At 43.7% G+C, this 13,097-nt stretch overlaps 1 protein-coding gene across 1 annotated transcript; it reads left to right on the top strand.

Moving 5' to 3' along the window:
- The first annotated feature begins 5,499 nt into the window (after positions 1–5,499).
- Positions 5,500–6,864, top strand: LOC127198782 (prostate and testis expressed protein 14-like). Its single transcript, XM_051156808.1, has 3 exons — positions 5,500–5,560; positions 6,195–6,308; positions 6,740–6,864. The coding sequence occupies exons 1-3, from the start codon at positions 5,500–5,502 to the stop codon at positions 6,862–6,864; spliced, it is 300 nt and encodes a 99-aa protein (XP_051012765.1).
- Positions 6,865–13,097: the final 6,233 nt, after the last annotated feature.

Here is a 13,097-nt window from a genome sequence, read left to right as displayed (position 1 = left end):
TTCCCACAGACTGTCGTGGGAGCGGATTCTTTTGGAAAAGAACATTTAGGCTACGTGCTTTATAGCACATACTTCAGAAGTGCAAAGGTAATGGAACCCTTGTATGGAGATCTAGGGACAGAGACCACACACTGTCTCTGGCTCTTGATACGTGAGTTTGCCCTGGAAGGGAAGATAGAAACTTCAGTTTCCCAGGCAGTTTGTTAGCCATTGCCTTTCCAGAGAGGGAGTGTGTCTGGGGTATCTGGGTAGCAGAATAGGAAGATCTGCCCTTAGGTCTATGTGGTGTCTGCTATTGTACTGGAAACAATGGAACAGAGCTCAGGGATAAAAGTCTTTATCAGACAAATTTGTAGAAACTTTAATAAAAGATATGCACTGTGGGAAGACCAGATTCACCACCCCTAAACACACACACACACACACACACACACACACACACACACACACACACACACACACAGAGAGAGAGAGAGAGAGAGAGAGAGAGAGAGAGAGAGAGAGAGAGAGAGAGAGAACTGGACACTTGGTCTCATCTCAATTGCCTATTCTGTGCTATGGTGTTTGAATAGATAAAGAAGTTAATATTTCACTGTTTTGTCGTGTAAATACATTTTATAGTATTACATGTCATTTCCTGAGTATGCACATTTGGGGAAAGGCATCTGTGGGCATTAGGAATTAGATTCTAATTATTCAAGCAATGAATCAGATGTCCCCATGTCAGGCTCCAAGCAGTCAGAGTCTGATTGTCAGGCAACGGCCATTTTGCCTTTCGGTTTTAGCCCTCTTTGTCTCTACATTTCCCTCTATGAGATCAATAATGGGATGAAGGTCTCATTTTCCCCCCGGTACTGTATTCCATCTGAGAAGGGATATTTGAGGGCTTTGGATGGCATTGGCCTATCATAGGATCACAGGGCCATTCTCTTAAAAGCCTTGAGCTGCATTTTTCAAAGGAAGGAAGTATGTTTCACTGGGTGTGGAAAGCTGGAAGGTAAACAAGCAGGAGCAGAAGACACAGAACAGAATGAAAAACAAGCATAAAGGGACTATGGAAAGTAAGAGAACTCAAACTAATCTGAAAATGCTTCCTAGGGATGGTGTCAGCCATGACATGCCTCCTGGGCTAGTATCCAATTATAGGTGAGTATATGCCATGGGAGTCTTTCTGCTTCTGGGTTAACTCACTCATTATGATCATTTCTAGTTCCATCCATTTGTCCACAAATTTCAGGATTTCTTGTTTTTAATAGGTGAGTAGTATTCCATAGTGTAAATGTACCACAGTTTCTTTATCCATTCTTCGACTGAGGGACATTTAGGTTGTTTTTAGGTTCTGCTATTATGAATAAGGCTGCTATGAACACGGTTGAGCATATGCCCTTGTTGTGTGGTGGAGCATCTTCTGGGTATATTCCAAGGAGTGGAATAGCTGGGTCTTGGGGAAGCCCTATTCCCATTTTTCTGAAAAAGCACCAGAGAGATTTCCAAAGTGGCTGTACAAGTTTGCATTCCCACCAGCAATGAAGGAGTGTTCCCCTTTCTCCACATCCTCGCCAGCATGTGCTGTCACTTGAGATTTTGATCTTAGACATTCTGATGGGTGTAAGATGTAATCTCAGAGTCATTTTGATTTGCATTTCTCTGATGACTAAGGACATTGAGCATTTCTTTAAGTGTTTCTCAGCCATTTGATATTCCTCTGTTGAGAATTCTGTTTAGTTCTGAGCCTCATTTCTTAATTTGGTTACTTGGTTTGGTGGTGTTTAACTTCTTGCGTTCTTTATATATTTTGGAAATTAGACCTTTGTCAGATGTAGGGTTGGTGAAGATCTTTTCATATTCTGTGGGCTGTTGCTTTGTTCTATTGAGAGTGTCTCCTGCCTTACAGAAGCTTTTCAGCCTCATGAGGTCCCATGTATTGATTGTTAAGGCCGGGGCTGTTGGTGTTTTGTTTAGGTAGTTGTCTCCTGTGCCAGTGTGTTACAGGCTCTTCCCCACTTTTTCTTCTAACCGATTTAATGTCTCTGGCTTTATGTTGAGGTCTTTAAGCCATCTGGACTTGAGTTTTGTGCATGGTGATAAGTATAGATCTAATTGCATTTTTCTACTTGTACACATCCAGTTAGACCAGCACCATTTGTTGAGGATGCTATCTTTTTTCCATTGAATAGATTTGGCTTCTTTGTCAAAAATCAAGTGACCATATGTGTGTGGATTCATTTCTGGATCTTCGATTTGATTCCATTGATCAACCAGCCTATTTCGGTGTCAGTACCATGTTCTTTTAATTACTGTTGCTCCATAGTACAGCTTGAGGTTAGTGATGGAGATTCCTCCAGAGAATCTTTCATTGTACAGAATTCTGTTAGCTATTCTGGTTTTTTTTGTTTTTTCCATATGAAGTTGAGAATTGATCTTTCAATGTCATTAAAAATTGTGGAGGTATTTTGATAGAGATGGCATCCAATTCGTAAAATGCTTTTGGTAAGATGGCAATTTTTACTATGTTAATTCTCCCAATCCACGAACAAGGGAGACCTTTCCATCTTCTGATTTCATCTCACTCTTTCTTCAGAAATTTGAAGTTTTTTGAAAGAAGTCCTTTACTTTCTTAGTTAGAGTTACTCCTAAATATTTTACATTGCTTGTGGTTATTGTAAAGGGTGTAGTTTCCCTAATTTCTTCTTCTGCATGATTGTCATTTATATATAGGAGGCTACTGACTTGTTTGAGTTAATTTTGTATCCAGCCATTTTGCTGATGGTGTTTATCAGCTGTACAGGTTCTCTGGTGGAATTTTGGGGGTCATTTATGTACAATATGTTATCATCTGCAAATAGGGATAATTTGACTTCTGCTTTTACCATTTGGATCCCCTTGATCTCCTTTTGTTGTCTTATTGCTCTGGTTAGAACTCTAAGTACGGTATTGAAGAGATATAGAGAGAGTGGGCATCCTTGCCTGGTCGCTGATTTTTTTTGTTTTATTTTTTGAAACAGTGTTTCTTTGTGTAGCCATGACTGTCCTGGACTCACTTTGTAGACCAGGCTGGCCTCGAACTCATAGAGATTCGCCTGCCTCTGCCTCCCAAGTCCAGAGATTAAAGGCTTGTGCCATCACCACCGCACTAGTTTCCATTTGTGTGTAGGCTTTTTGTTATTTCTGTTGTTGAAGTCCAGCCTTTGACCATGGTGATCTGATAGGATACACGGTATTATTTCAATCTTCTTGTATCTGTTGAAGCTTGCCTTGTGACCTACTATGGGATCAATTTTGGAGAATGTTCCATGGGGTGCTGAAAAGAAGGTATAATCCTTTGTGTTTGGGTGAAACGTTCTGTAGATCTGTTAGATCCATTTGATTCGTGACATTGGTTAAATTCTGGTGTTGGGTGGAGGGAGTCTGAGGACAGATCCGTCCATTTCCCCAAGATTTCCCTAGGCTAGGAGCTCTGATGCTTCACTGCCGTGATGATTTCTGTCCCATTTACTGTATTCGCCCTGCTGAAAAGGCCACAGCTCCCAGGCAGGCTCTGGTCCAGGCAGTGGGGACTACTCCGCCCTCCTCTGTGTGCCTCTGGATCACAGGTGGTCAGACCTGCCTGTGGGCCCATGCTCTGCACTGTGCTGATCTCTCTTACCCAGTGATCTCCAGAAGTGCACGAGGTGGGCTCTGCTCAATGGAGCTGCTCCCTGGCACACAGCAGACTTCACTTGGCTTCCCCTCAGCTTGTTGTCTTCTCCTCGGTGGCACAGCAGTGCACTTGGCAGGCTCTGCTCTGTGGAGCTGCCCCCTGGCACCCGGACACTTTTTTCCCTTTAATTCAGAGCCAAGGTCTTGTGATATAGCTTTTGACGACCTGGATCTGATCTGAAATCTTGGAGCACCACCTGCCCCTGCCTCCCGAGTGCTGATGTTAGACTGGGCCACCAAACCTGGCTCTGGAAACATTTTTTCAAGTTAATTAATTGTTTTCTAATTTAATTTTTATTCTTTGATGCTTTATACATATACATTTGGAATTTTAGTTTTTCTTAAAATCCTCTATTTATTTGTCTTCCTACCTTGTCCAGCTGAAACCATTGGCTGGGCTTACAGAGATGGTGTGGGAAAGGACAAGACATACCTGTTGAGAAAAAGAGAGCAGATATTTGTAAAGGAGATGACATGAAATTGTCAAGGAATATGAGTTGTCTAGGGAGAGATGACCCATGCGACAAAGAGAGAGTCAGGACTGGACCTTGGGCCTTATGCTAGAGGCAGCATGATGGGGTTGTGCATTTGGGGGACATTAAAGACATGAAATTGCTAAGAAAGTCAATGTCAAAGAATATGAGAGATGCTTGACAGTGACACCATGGGTGTTGAACCTGAAAAGGGAGAGGGAGGGAGGAAGTGGGAGGGGCAGAAGGAGAGGGAGAGAGAAACAAAGAAACGCCCCCAAAACAGAAGCAACCAACCAACCAACCAACCAACCAAAACAAGTCTTAAATCCCCCCAGTATTTTCTAGGGTGTGCCTCAGAGTGGTTTGCTTGGAGCAGCAGAAACATGGATGCACATGGAGGAGTTTCTGTCACATCTGTAGGAGACAGGAACTAGAACAGCCCAGTGGGACAGGAGGGCATCACCTGATTTTCTTGCCTTTACATGGCAGGGCTATGCTCTAATACCCACGTCTAGGTATGGGCTTCCCAAGGGAGAGTCTTCTCTGTCTTTACAATGGCTGTCTATACTATTTGGCCAGCTGCAGAGGTAGTTTAATATGAAGGGCATTCCTTCAACTTAGGGATGAGAGGAGGAGGTGGGAGAAGTTGTATCTCTTTTGGTAGTAAATGAGCAGAGTTACTTTTTTCTTGGCAGGGTACGAGAGGTTTTTAGAAAACAGATATGGTCACTGTCATTGGTGCTATGAGTTTCCCGACTACAGAAGTAGGACATGGAAACTAGACCAGGAACGAAAGACCCGTTTTCTTACCCTGTAGATCTCTTTTCATCTGGCTCCAAGGAAGATAACTGCAGTCTGTATGGAAGATGAGAATCTGCAATTTGGGTTTCAGTGATTTATTGAGCAATTAAACGTGTGTCCCATTCCCACAGTCAGGGAATTTAAAATCTGCAGCGTGCAGGCTGAGGGTAGTCATTTCCTTCTCTGAAAAGTCATAGCCTAGTGTAGCACCCTCTAGGCACCTCAGCCACCCAGTCTCAATTCCCCCTCCCTCCAAATCATAGCTATTGATTCCATTCAAAAGTTAGTGAAATAAATACGTGGTCAAGGATCCAGAAGCACTTGAACCGCAGTGACACAGAAGTCTGCAGACATAGCGAAGCACGTAGGATCTAGGTTTCCCCCCCAGGCTATCTGCTCTGTGCACTAGTTTGGGATTCCACTGGCTTCCCCTTGTAGCCTGAGCTCACGTATAAGCACGCATTGTTGAGGCCTTGAGTGCTCTGTCCTGCTCCCTGCTGCCTGCTTGACCTGATATCCCACTGCTATGGGGAAGAATCTCCTTTTGATCCTGCTGGGCCTTTCCTTTGTGCTGGGCTTCCTTCAAGGTGAGATGCTAGGAGGTGGTAGGGCCTGGTGCTGGTAGGCAGCCAGTCTGCTGAAGGGTATTGGGTTTTGGGAGGTGAGAAGTCAGGTACAAGACTGGACTACTCTTATACGTGATGCCACACCCTTCATCACCAGGTCTTCACATCCCCTTCCTTCCCTGCTGTCTCTGTACACAGGAGGGACCTCTCCTATTCCTCTTCCTGTTTGTCATAGCTCTGTCCTGGTCCTCTTTTTTCTAACCCTTCAGTTCTCTTTCTCAGTCTTACCAGTGCACAGGCCTAAGTTTGAACTGGAAATGACACAAGGAAGGTCCTTCACAGGATGAAGATAAGGAAGTGATTGGGGAGCACTTGTACGGTCATGGGTGGTAGCTCAGGCTCCCCACACCAGAGCTTGGATCTTCCTCCTCACAGCCCTGTCCCTACACAGTATTTGAAGAAGGGCAAGCTGGCTCTTCTTCTCCAATCCCTTCCTAGGTTCTAAGGTCATGGGCCTCCCTGTGGGGGTCAGCTCTGCATGCACCCAGCTCTTTCCTTGATCATTGTTTCTTATTCCTTGATTCCAGCCACAGGCTCAGCTCCAGCTGGAGGCTGGCTCTCAATGAATCTTTACCCTTGCTTTTTGCCTTTTCAGCTCTGACATGTTTGCAGTGCTACCTGTTCGACTCTAATGGGGTCTGTGAGAAAGGAGAATCTACCTGTGAAGCTAAGGATGGCCAGGAATGTGGCATATTGGTAGTTTCTGAAGGTGGGTCATGCCTTGGAAATCTTGGGGCGATCCTGTTTGCTGCTGAGGAATGAAGCAGCTCTCTGTACATTCCTGGGGGCAAAGCAGAAACTGAGGGGGGTGGCTGTGTTTCTGTGCAAACTCAGGAGGTGACTCCTTTGCACTGGGTCCTGCTTGTCCTCTGGTCTTGGCCAGATGAAGAGATTGTTTTGAGGGTAGTCTCTGCATGGTCTTTAGGAGAGTTCTTGGGAAGCCTGTAACTCTCTCAGGCACGAGAGGATTTGAACTGTAAAATTTCACTCAGAAATTTTAGTTATGGAAGGCATTCCTGCAGGTCAGATTAGAGGTTGCCTGGTGGTGACTGGCGTACGTTACACTGAGGAGCCTGCCTCTCTTCATTTACTGAGCCTCACAAATATTTTTGTTTGTCCCTTGTTTTTCTTCTTGTACAGATTACGATATCGTGTTTGGGCTGCAGGATTGTTCTTCCAATTGCTTAAATCAGACTTTTACCTTTTATAATACAACATTGGAGTTTACATGTTGCCATAACCAATCGCTCTGTAATGAGTTTTAGAGGCCAAGCCCATTCTTGCCCAGTCCTGCTGCAGGTGAGTTTATCCCTCCCTCCCTGTGCTCTCAAAGCCTCACAACACTGGGGCATCTATTCCCTGCAGGGCCTAAGACCTGACACCTGCCTGGAATCAGCATCAGCTGTCGGTGTTTCCCCAGTTCAGCTGGGGATAGAGCCATGTTCTCTGCTTTCTCCTTTCCAGAATCTTGTTTTCTTCTTTTGCTTCCTTCATCCTTCCATCACTAAGTGATACTTACTGCATTTCCCCCTATTTTCTTCTCTGTTACCTTTGTCAACACTAGTCAGTCCTAGTGAATAGGACAGACCTCACACCCATCCTTTATGAACCGTCAGACTAGTAGTTCCCCTTCTTCTCAGGTGGCTAGGAAACATCAGTTCCGGTATCTGTCTTCATTCTCACGCACTGACTGGATGACATATGCTCTCTGGTTTATCACTACCGTGACCTGAGTAAAACAATATGACATAGCAATGATCTATTTCAGTTTATGACTCCAGAGGTTCCTGTCATGGTGGGAGGATGTGGTGGAGCAGAGCTATTGACATCATGGCATGTAGGACACAGCTGAGCATAGTAGGAAGGGACCAGGGCAGGATACACCTCCAAGGCCACAACCCCAGTGACTGCTTTCTCCAACCCAGCCCGTAACTCTCTTAATAATCTATTCAAAAATCGAAAGCATTCATAGCTCAAATCATTAATTAAGTCAAAGACGTCATATCCAAATCATGTCTAGAACTGTTGCAGGCACACTCAGAGTGGTGTTTGAGGAATCTCTTTGACATCCTTGAGACAATGAAGTTCATAGGTAGGATCGGCCATCACACGGCCTGAAGTCATTCCAGCGTCACAGCGTCTGATTCTATTTTGTGTACACATAGAAAGATTGCCTAGTTTAGCATTTTTTTCCTAGTAAATTACATAAATTTGAAGTTGATGTTGCTTGCATCTTTATTTTTATATTTTCCCTAGCACATTGCATACTCAACTGAGAAAATGCAAATATGTCTAGTAATGCTATTCTGCCGTACAGAGGCACAGCTTGTTTACATATTCAGTTATATATTACAATGCCTTAAAGTCATTAATAAGCCATGATGTGTACTTATATGTGTTTACATATGTATGCTTCTATACTTACAAATATTAAAAGTCATTCTAATCTTGATTTTCAGTGCTGTTCATTGAACCCTGGCTCTGGAGCATGCCAGCAAGCATTCCACTTCTGACCTTGTCTTGGACCTTATAGGTCTTGGTCTTTCCATCATATGTTGTAGATGTCTTTTGTAGTCTATATTTATCTTACTATATTATGTTTGATGCCCTGTATTTCATTGTGTACCTTTTAAATAAAAATTTTCACTAATTCTGTAAGCTGTATAGATTACTTTCAATTACAAGATACTTACATTTGTGTATTTTGTGTGTTTCTGTGTTGACATGTCATGATATGTGTGTCGAGTTCTGAGGTGAACCTGCAGGACTCAATACTTTTCTTCCACCATATTGGTTCTGAAGTCTGAACTCAGTAGTCAGACTTAGTGATCAATGCCCTCACAGTCTGTGTCATCTTATTTCTTCTCAAGTTCAAATTTATACAATTAGGGTGCTGGTGGTTAAAGTTATTTGTCATATTTGTCACTAAGCCTGATGATTTGAGCTCAGTTCATGGAACCCACATGGCAGAAGGGGTAAATGGATTCATACAAGTTTTGCTCTGACCTTCATATTTTGACCACCGCAGGCCAGGCGCGCACACACAGACACGCTCGCGCATACACACACACACACACACACACACACACACACACACACACACACACAGAGAGAGAGAGAGAGAGAGAGAGAGAGAGAGAACTGGTCACTTGGTCTCTTCAATTGCCTATTCTGTGCTATGGTGTTTGAATAGATAAAGAAGTTAGTATTTCACTGTTTTGTCGTGTAAATACATTGTATAGTATTACATGTCATTTCCTGAGTATGCACATTTGGGGAAAGGCATCTGTGAGCATTAGAAATTAGATTCTAATTATTCAGGCAATGAATCAGATGTCACCGTGTCAGGCTCCAAGCAGTCAGAGTCTGATTGTCAGGCAATGGCCATTGTGCCTTTCGGTTTTAGCCCTCTTTGTCTCTACATTTCCCTCTATGAGATCTATAATGGGACGAAGTTCTCATTTTCTTTTCCTGGTTCCATCCGAGAAGGTATATTTGAGGGCTTTGGATGGTATTGACCTGTCATGGGATCACAGGGCTATAAGCTTAAAAGCCTTGAGCTGCATTTTTCAAAGGAAGGAAGTATGTTTCACTGGGTATGGAAAGCTGGAAAGTAAACAAGCAGGAGCTGAAGACACAGAACAGAATGAAACACAGGCATAAAGGGACTATGGAAACTAAGAGAACTCAAACTAATCTGAAAACGCTTCCTAGGGATGTTGTCAGCCAAGACATGCCTCTTGGGCTAGTGTCCAATTACAAGTGAGCATATGCCATGGGAGTCTTTCTGAGTCTGGGTTAACTCACTCAGTATGATCATTTCTAGTTCCATCCATTCGTCCACAAGTGTCAGGATTTCTTGTTTTTGATAGCTGAGTAGTATTCCATAATGTAAATGTACCACAGTTTCTTTATCCATTCTTCAATTGAGGGACATTTAGGTTGTTTTTAGGTTCTGCTATTATGAATAAGGCTGCTATGAACATGGTTGAGCATATGCCCTTGTTGTGTGGTGGAGCATCTTCTGGGTATATTCCAAGGAGTGGAATAGCTGGGTCTTGAGGAAGCCCTAGTCCCAGTTTTCTGAGAAAGCTCCAGAGAGATTTCCAAAGTGGCTGTACAAGTTTGTATTCTTGCCAGCAATGAAGGAGTGTTCCCCTTTCTCTACAAACTTGCCAGCATGTGCTGTCACTTGAGATTTTGATCTTAGCCATTCTGATGGATGTAGGATGGAATCTCAGAGTCATTTTGATTTGCATTTCTCTGATGGCTCAGAACGTTGAGCATTTCTTTAAGTGTTTTTCAGCCATTCGATATTCCTCTGTTGAGATTCTATGTTTAGTTCTGAGCCTCATTTCTTAATTTGGTTACTTGGTTTGGTGTTGTATAATTTCTTGAGTTCTTTATATATTTTGGAAATTAGACCTTTGTCAGATGTAGGGTTGGTGAAGATCTTTTCCCATTCTGTAGGCTGTTGCTTTGTTCTATTGAGAGTGTCTCCTGCCTTACAGAAGCTTTTCAGCCTCATGAGGCCCCATTTATTGATTGTTGAGTGTAAGGCCTGGGCTGTTGGTGTTTTGTTTAGGTAGTTGTCTCCTGTGCCAATGTGTCAGCCTCTTCCCCACTCTTTCTTCTAACCGATTTAACATTTGCGGTTTTATGTTGAGGTCTTTAAGCCATCTGGACTTGAGTTTTGTGCATGGTGATAAATATGGATCTAATTGCATTTTTCTACATGTAGACATCCAGTCAGACCAGCACCATTTGTTGAGGATGCTATCTCTTTTCCAATGAATAGATGTGGCTTTGTCAAAAATCAAGTGACCATATGTGTGTGGATTCATTTCTGCATCTTTGATTCGATTCCGTTGAACAACCAGCCTATTTCGGTGCCAGTACCATGCTGTTTTAATTACTGTTGCTCCATAGTACAGCTTGAGGTAAGGGATGGAGATTCCTCCAGAGGATCTTTTATTGTACAGGATTGTTTTAGCTATTCTGGGTTTTTTTGTTTTTTCCATATGAAGTTGAGAATTGATCTTTCAATGTCATTAAAAATTGTGGAGGTATGTTGATAGAGATGGCATCCAATTTGTAAATTCCTTTCGGTAAGATGGCAATATTTACTATGTTAATTCTCCCAATCTATGAACAAGGGAGAGCTTTCCATCTTCTGATTTCATCTCACACTGTCTTCAGAAATCTGGTTTTTTGAAAGAAGTCCTTTACTTCCTTAGTTAGAGTTATTCCTAGATATTTTATATTGCTTATGGTTATCATGAAGGGTGTAGTTTCCCTAATTTCTTCCTCCGCATAATTGTCATTTGTATAAAGGAAGGCTACTGACTTTTTGAGTTAATTTTGTATTCAGCCATTTTGCTGATGGTGTTTATCAGCTGTAGGAGTTCTCTGGTGGAATTTTGGGGGTCATTTATGTACAGTATCACATCATCTGCAAATAGGGATAATTTGACTTCCTCCCTTCCCGTTTGGATCCGCTTGATCTCCTTTTGTTGTCTTACTGCTCTGGCTAGAACTTCAAGCACTGTATTGAAGAGATATGGAGAGAGTGGGCAGCCTTGCCTGGTCCCTGATTTTTGTTTTTGTTTTTGTTTCTCTGTGTAGCCTTGGCTGTCCTGGACTCACTTTGTAGATCAGGCTGGCCTCGAACTCCCAGAGATTCACCTGCCTCTGCCTGCCAAATGCAGGAATTAAAGGCTTGCACCACTGCTGCCCCACTAGTTTCCATTTGTGTGTAGGCTTTTTGTTATTTCTGTTGTTGAAGTCCAGCCTTTGACCATGGTAATCTGATAGGATACATGGTATTATTTCAATCTTCTTGTATCTGTTGAAGCTTGCTCTGTGACCTACTATGTGATCAGTTTTGGAGACCGTTCCATAGGGTGCTGAAAAGAAGATATAATCCTTTGTGTTTGGGTGAAACGTTCTGTAGGTATCTGATAGATCCATTTGATTCATGACGTTAGTTAAATTCTGGTGTCTAGTGGAGGGAGTCTGAGGACAGATCCGTCCATTTCCCCAGGCTAGGAGCTCTGATGCTTCACTGCCGTGATGATTTCAGTCCCCTGGTCTGTGGCTCCCGGTAGTTTCTCGGGTCTCAGACCGTGCTCTGAGTCTGATCACAGTGTCCACAGCGTTCTGGGCCACCTTGTGGCACTGGGGCTTTCTGTGGACTGGCGCAGGGCAGGTGGAGGTTATCTGAGGACAGATCCACCCGTTCCCTGAGATTTCCCCAGGCTAGGAGCTCTGATGCTTCACTGCCAGAATGCTTCTGTCCCATTTGCTGAATTCGCCCTGCTGAGCTGGCAGGCAGGCTCTGGTCCAGGCGGTGGGGAATAGTCTGCCCTCCTCTGTGTGCCTCTGGATCACAGGTGGCCAGACCCGCTTGTGGGCCCGTGCTCTGCACTGTGCAGATTTCTCTTACCCAGTGATCTCCAGAGGTGGGCAAGGTGGGCTCTGCTCCATGGAGCTGCTTCCTGGCACACAGCACTTGGCTTCCCCTCGGCCTCTCCTCTGCTCCTCGGCTGCACAGCAGTGCACTTGGCAGGCTCTGCTCTGTGGAGCTGCTCCCTGGCACGCGGACACTTTTTTCTTTTAATTCAGAGCCAAGGTCTTGTGATATAGCTTTTGACGACCTGGATCTGATCTGAAATCTTGGAGCACCACCTGCCCCTGCCTCCCGAGTGCTGATGTTAGACTGGGCCACCAAACCTGGCTCTGGAAACATTTTTTAAGTTAATTAATTGTTTTCTAATCTAATTTTTATTCTTTAATGCTTTATACATATAGATTTGGAATTTTAGTTCTTCTTAAAATCCTCTATTTATTTGTCTTCCTACCTCATCCAGCTGAAACCATTGGCTATGGGCTTACAGAGATGGTGTGGGAAAGGATAAGACATACCTGTTGAGAAAAAGAGAGCAGATATTTGTAAAGGAGATGACATGAAATTGTCAAGGAATATGAGTTGTCTAGGGAGAGATGACCCATGCGACAAAGAGAGAGTCAGGACTGGACCTTGGACTTTATGCTAGAGGCAGCATGATTGGGTTGTGCATTTGGGGGACATTAAAGACATGAAATTGCTAAGAAAGTCAATGTCAAAGAATATGAGAGATGCTTGACAGTGACACCATGGGTGTTGAACCTGAAAAGGGAGAGGGAGGGAGGAAGTGGGAGGGGCAGAGGGAGAGGGAGAGACAAACAAAGAAACGCCCCCAAAACAGAAGCAACCAACCAACCAACCAACCAACCAAAACAAGTCTTAAATCCCCCCAATATTTTCTGGGGTGTGCCTCAGAGTGGTTTGCTTGGAGCAGCAGAAACATGGATGCACATGGAGGAGTTTCTGTCACATCTGTAGGAGACAGGAACTAGAACAGCCCAGTGGGACAGGAGGGCATCACCTGATTTTCTTGCCTTTACATGGCAGGCCTGTGCTCTAATACCCACATCTAGGTTTGGGCTTCCCAAGGGA

This window comes from Acomys russatus, chromosome 14 (genome assembly GCF_903995435.1).
Source record: "Acomys russatus chromosome 14, mAcoRus1.1, whole genome shotgun sequence".
NCBI lineage: Eukaryota > Metazoa > Chordata > Mammalia > Rodentia > Muridae > Acomys > Acomys russatus.
The sequence above is the reverse complement of the archived record's forward strand: the minus strand, read 5'-3'. Positions and strand labels throughout refer to the sequence as shown.

What these genes read in the sequence shown, in the direction of transcription:
- LOC127198782 (XM_051156808.1), top strand. Translation starts at nt 5,500, where the DNA reads ATGGGGAAGAATCTCCTTTTGATCCTGCTGGGCCTTTCCTTTGTGCTG. An exon ending in TGTGCTGGGCTTCCTTCAAG is followed by an intron (nt 5,561 to 6,194) that starts GTGAGATGCTAG and finishes TTGCCTTTTCAG; the next exon opens with CTCTGACATGTTTGCAGTGC. An exon ending in CATATTGGTAGTTTCTGAAG is followed by an intron (nt 6,309 to 6,739) that starts GTGGGTCATGCC and finishes CTTCTTGTACAG; the next exon opens with ATTACGATATCGTGTTTGGG.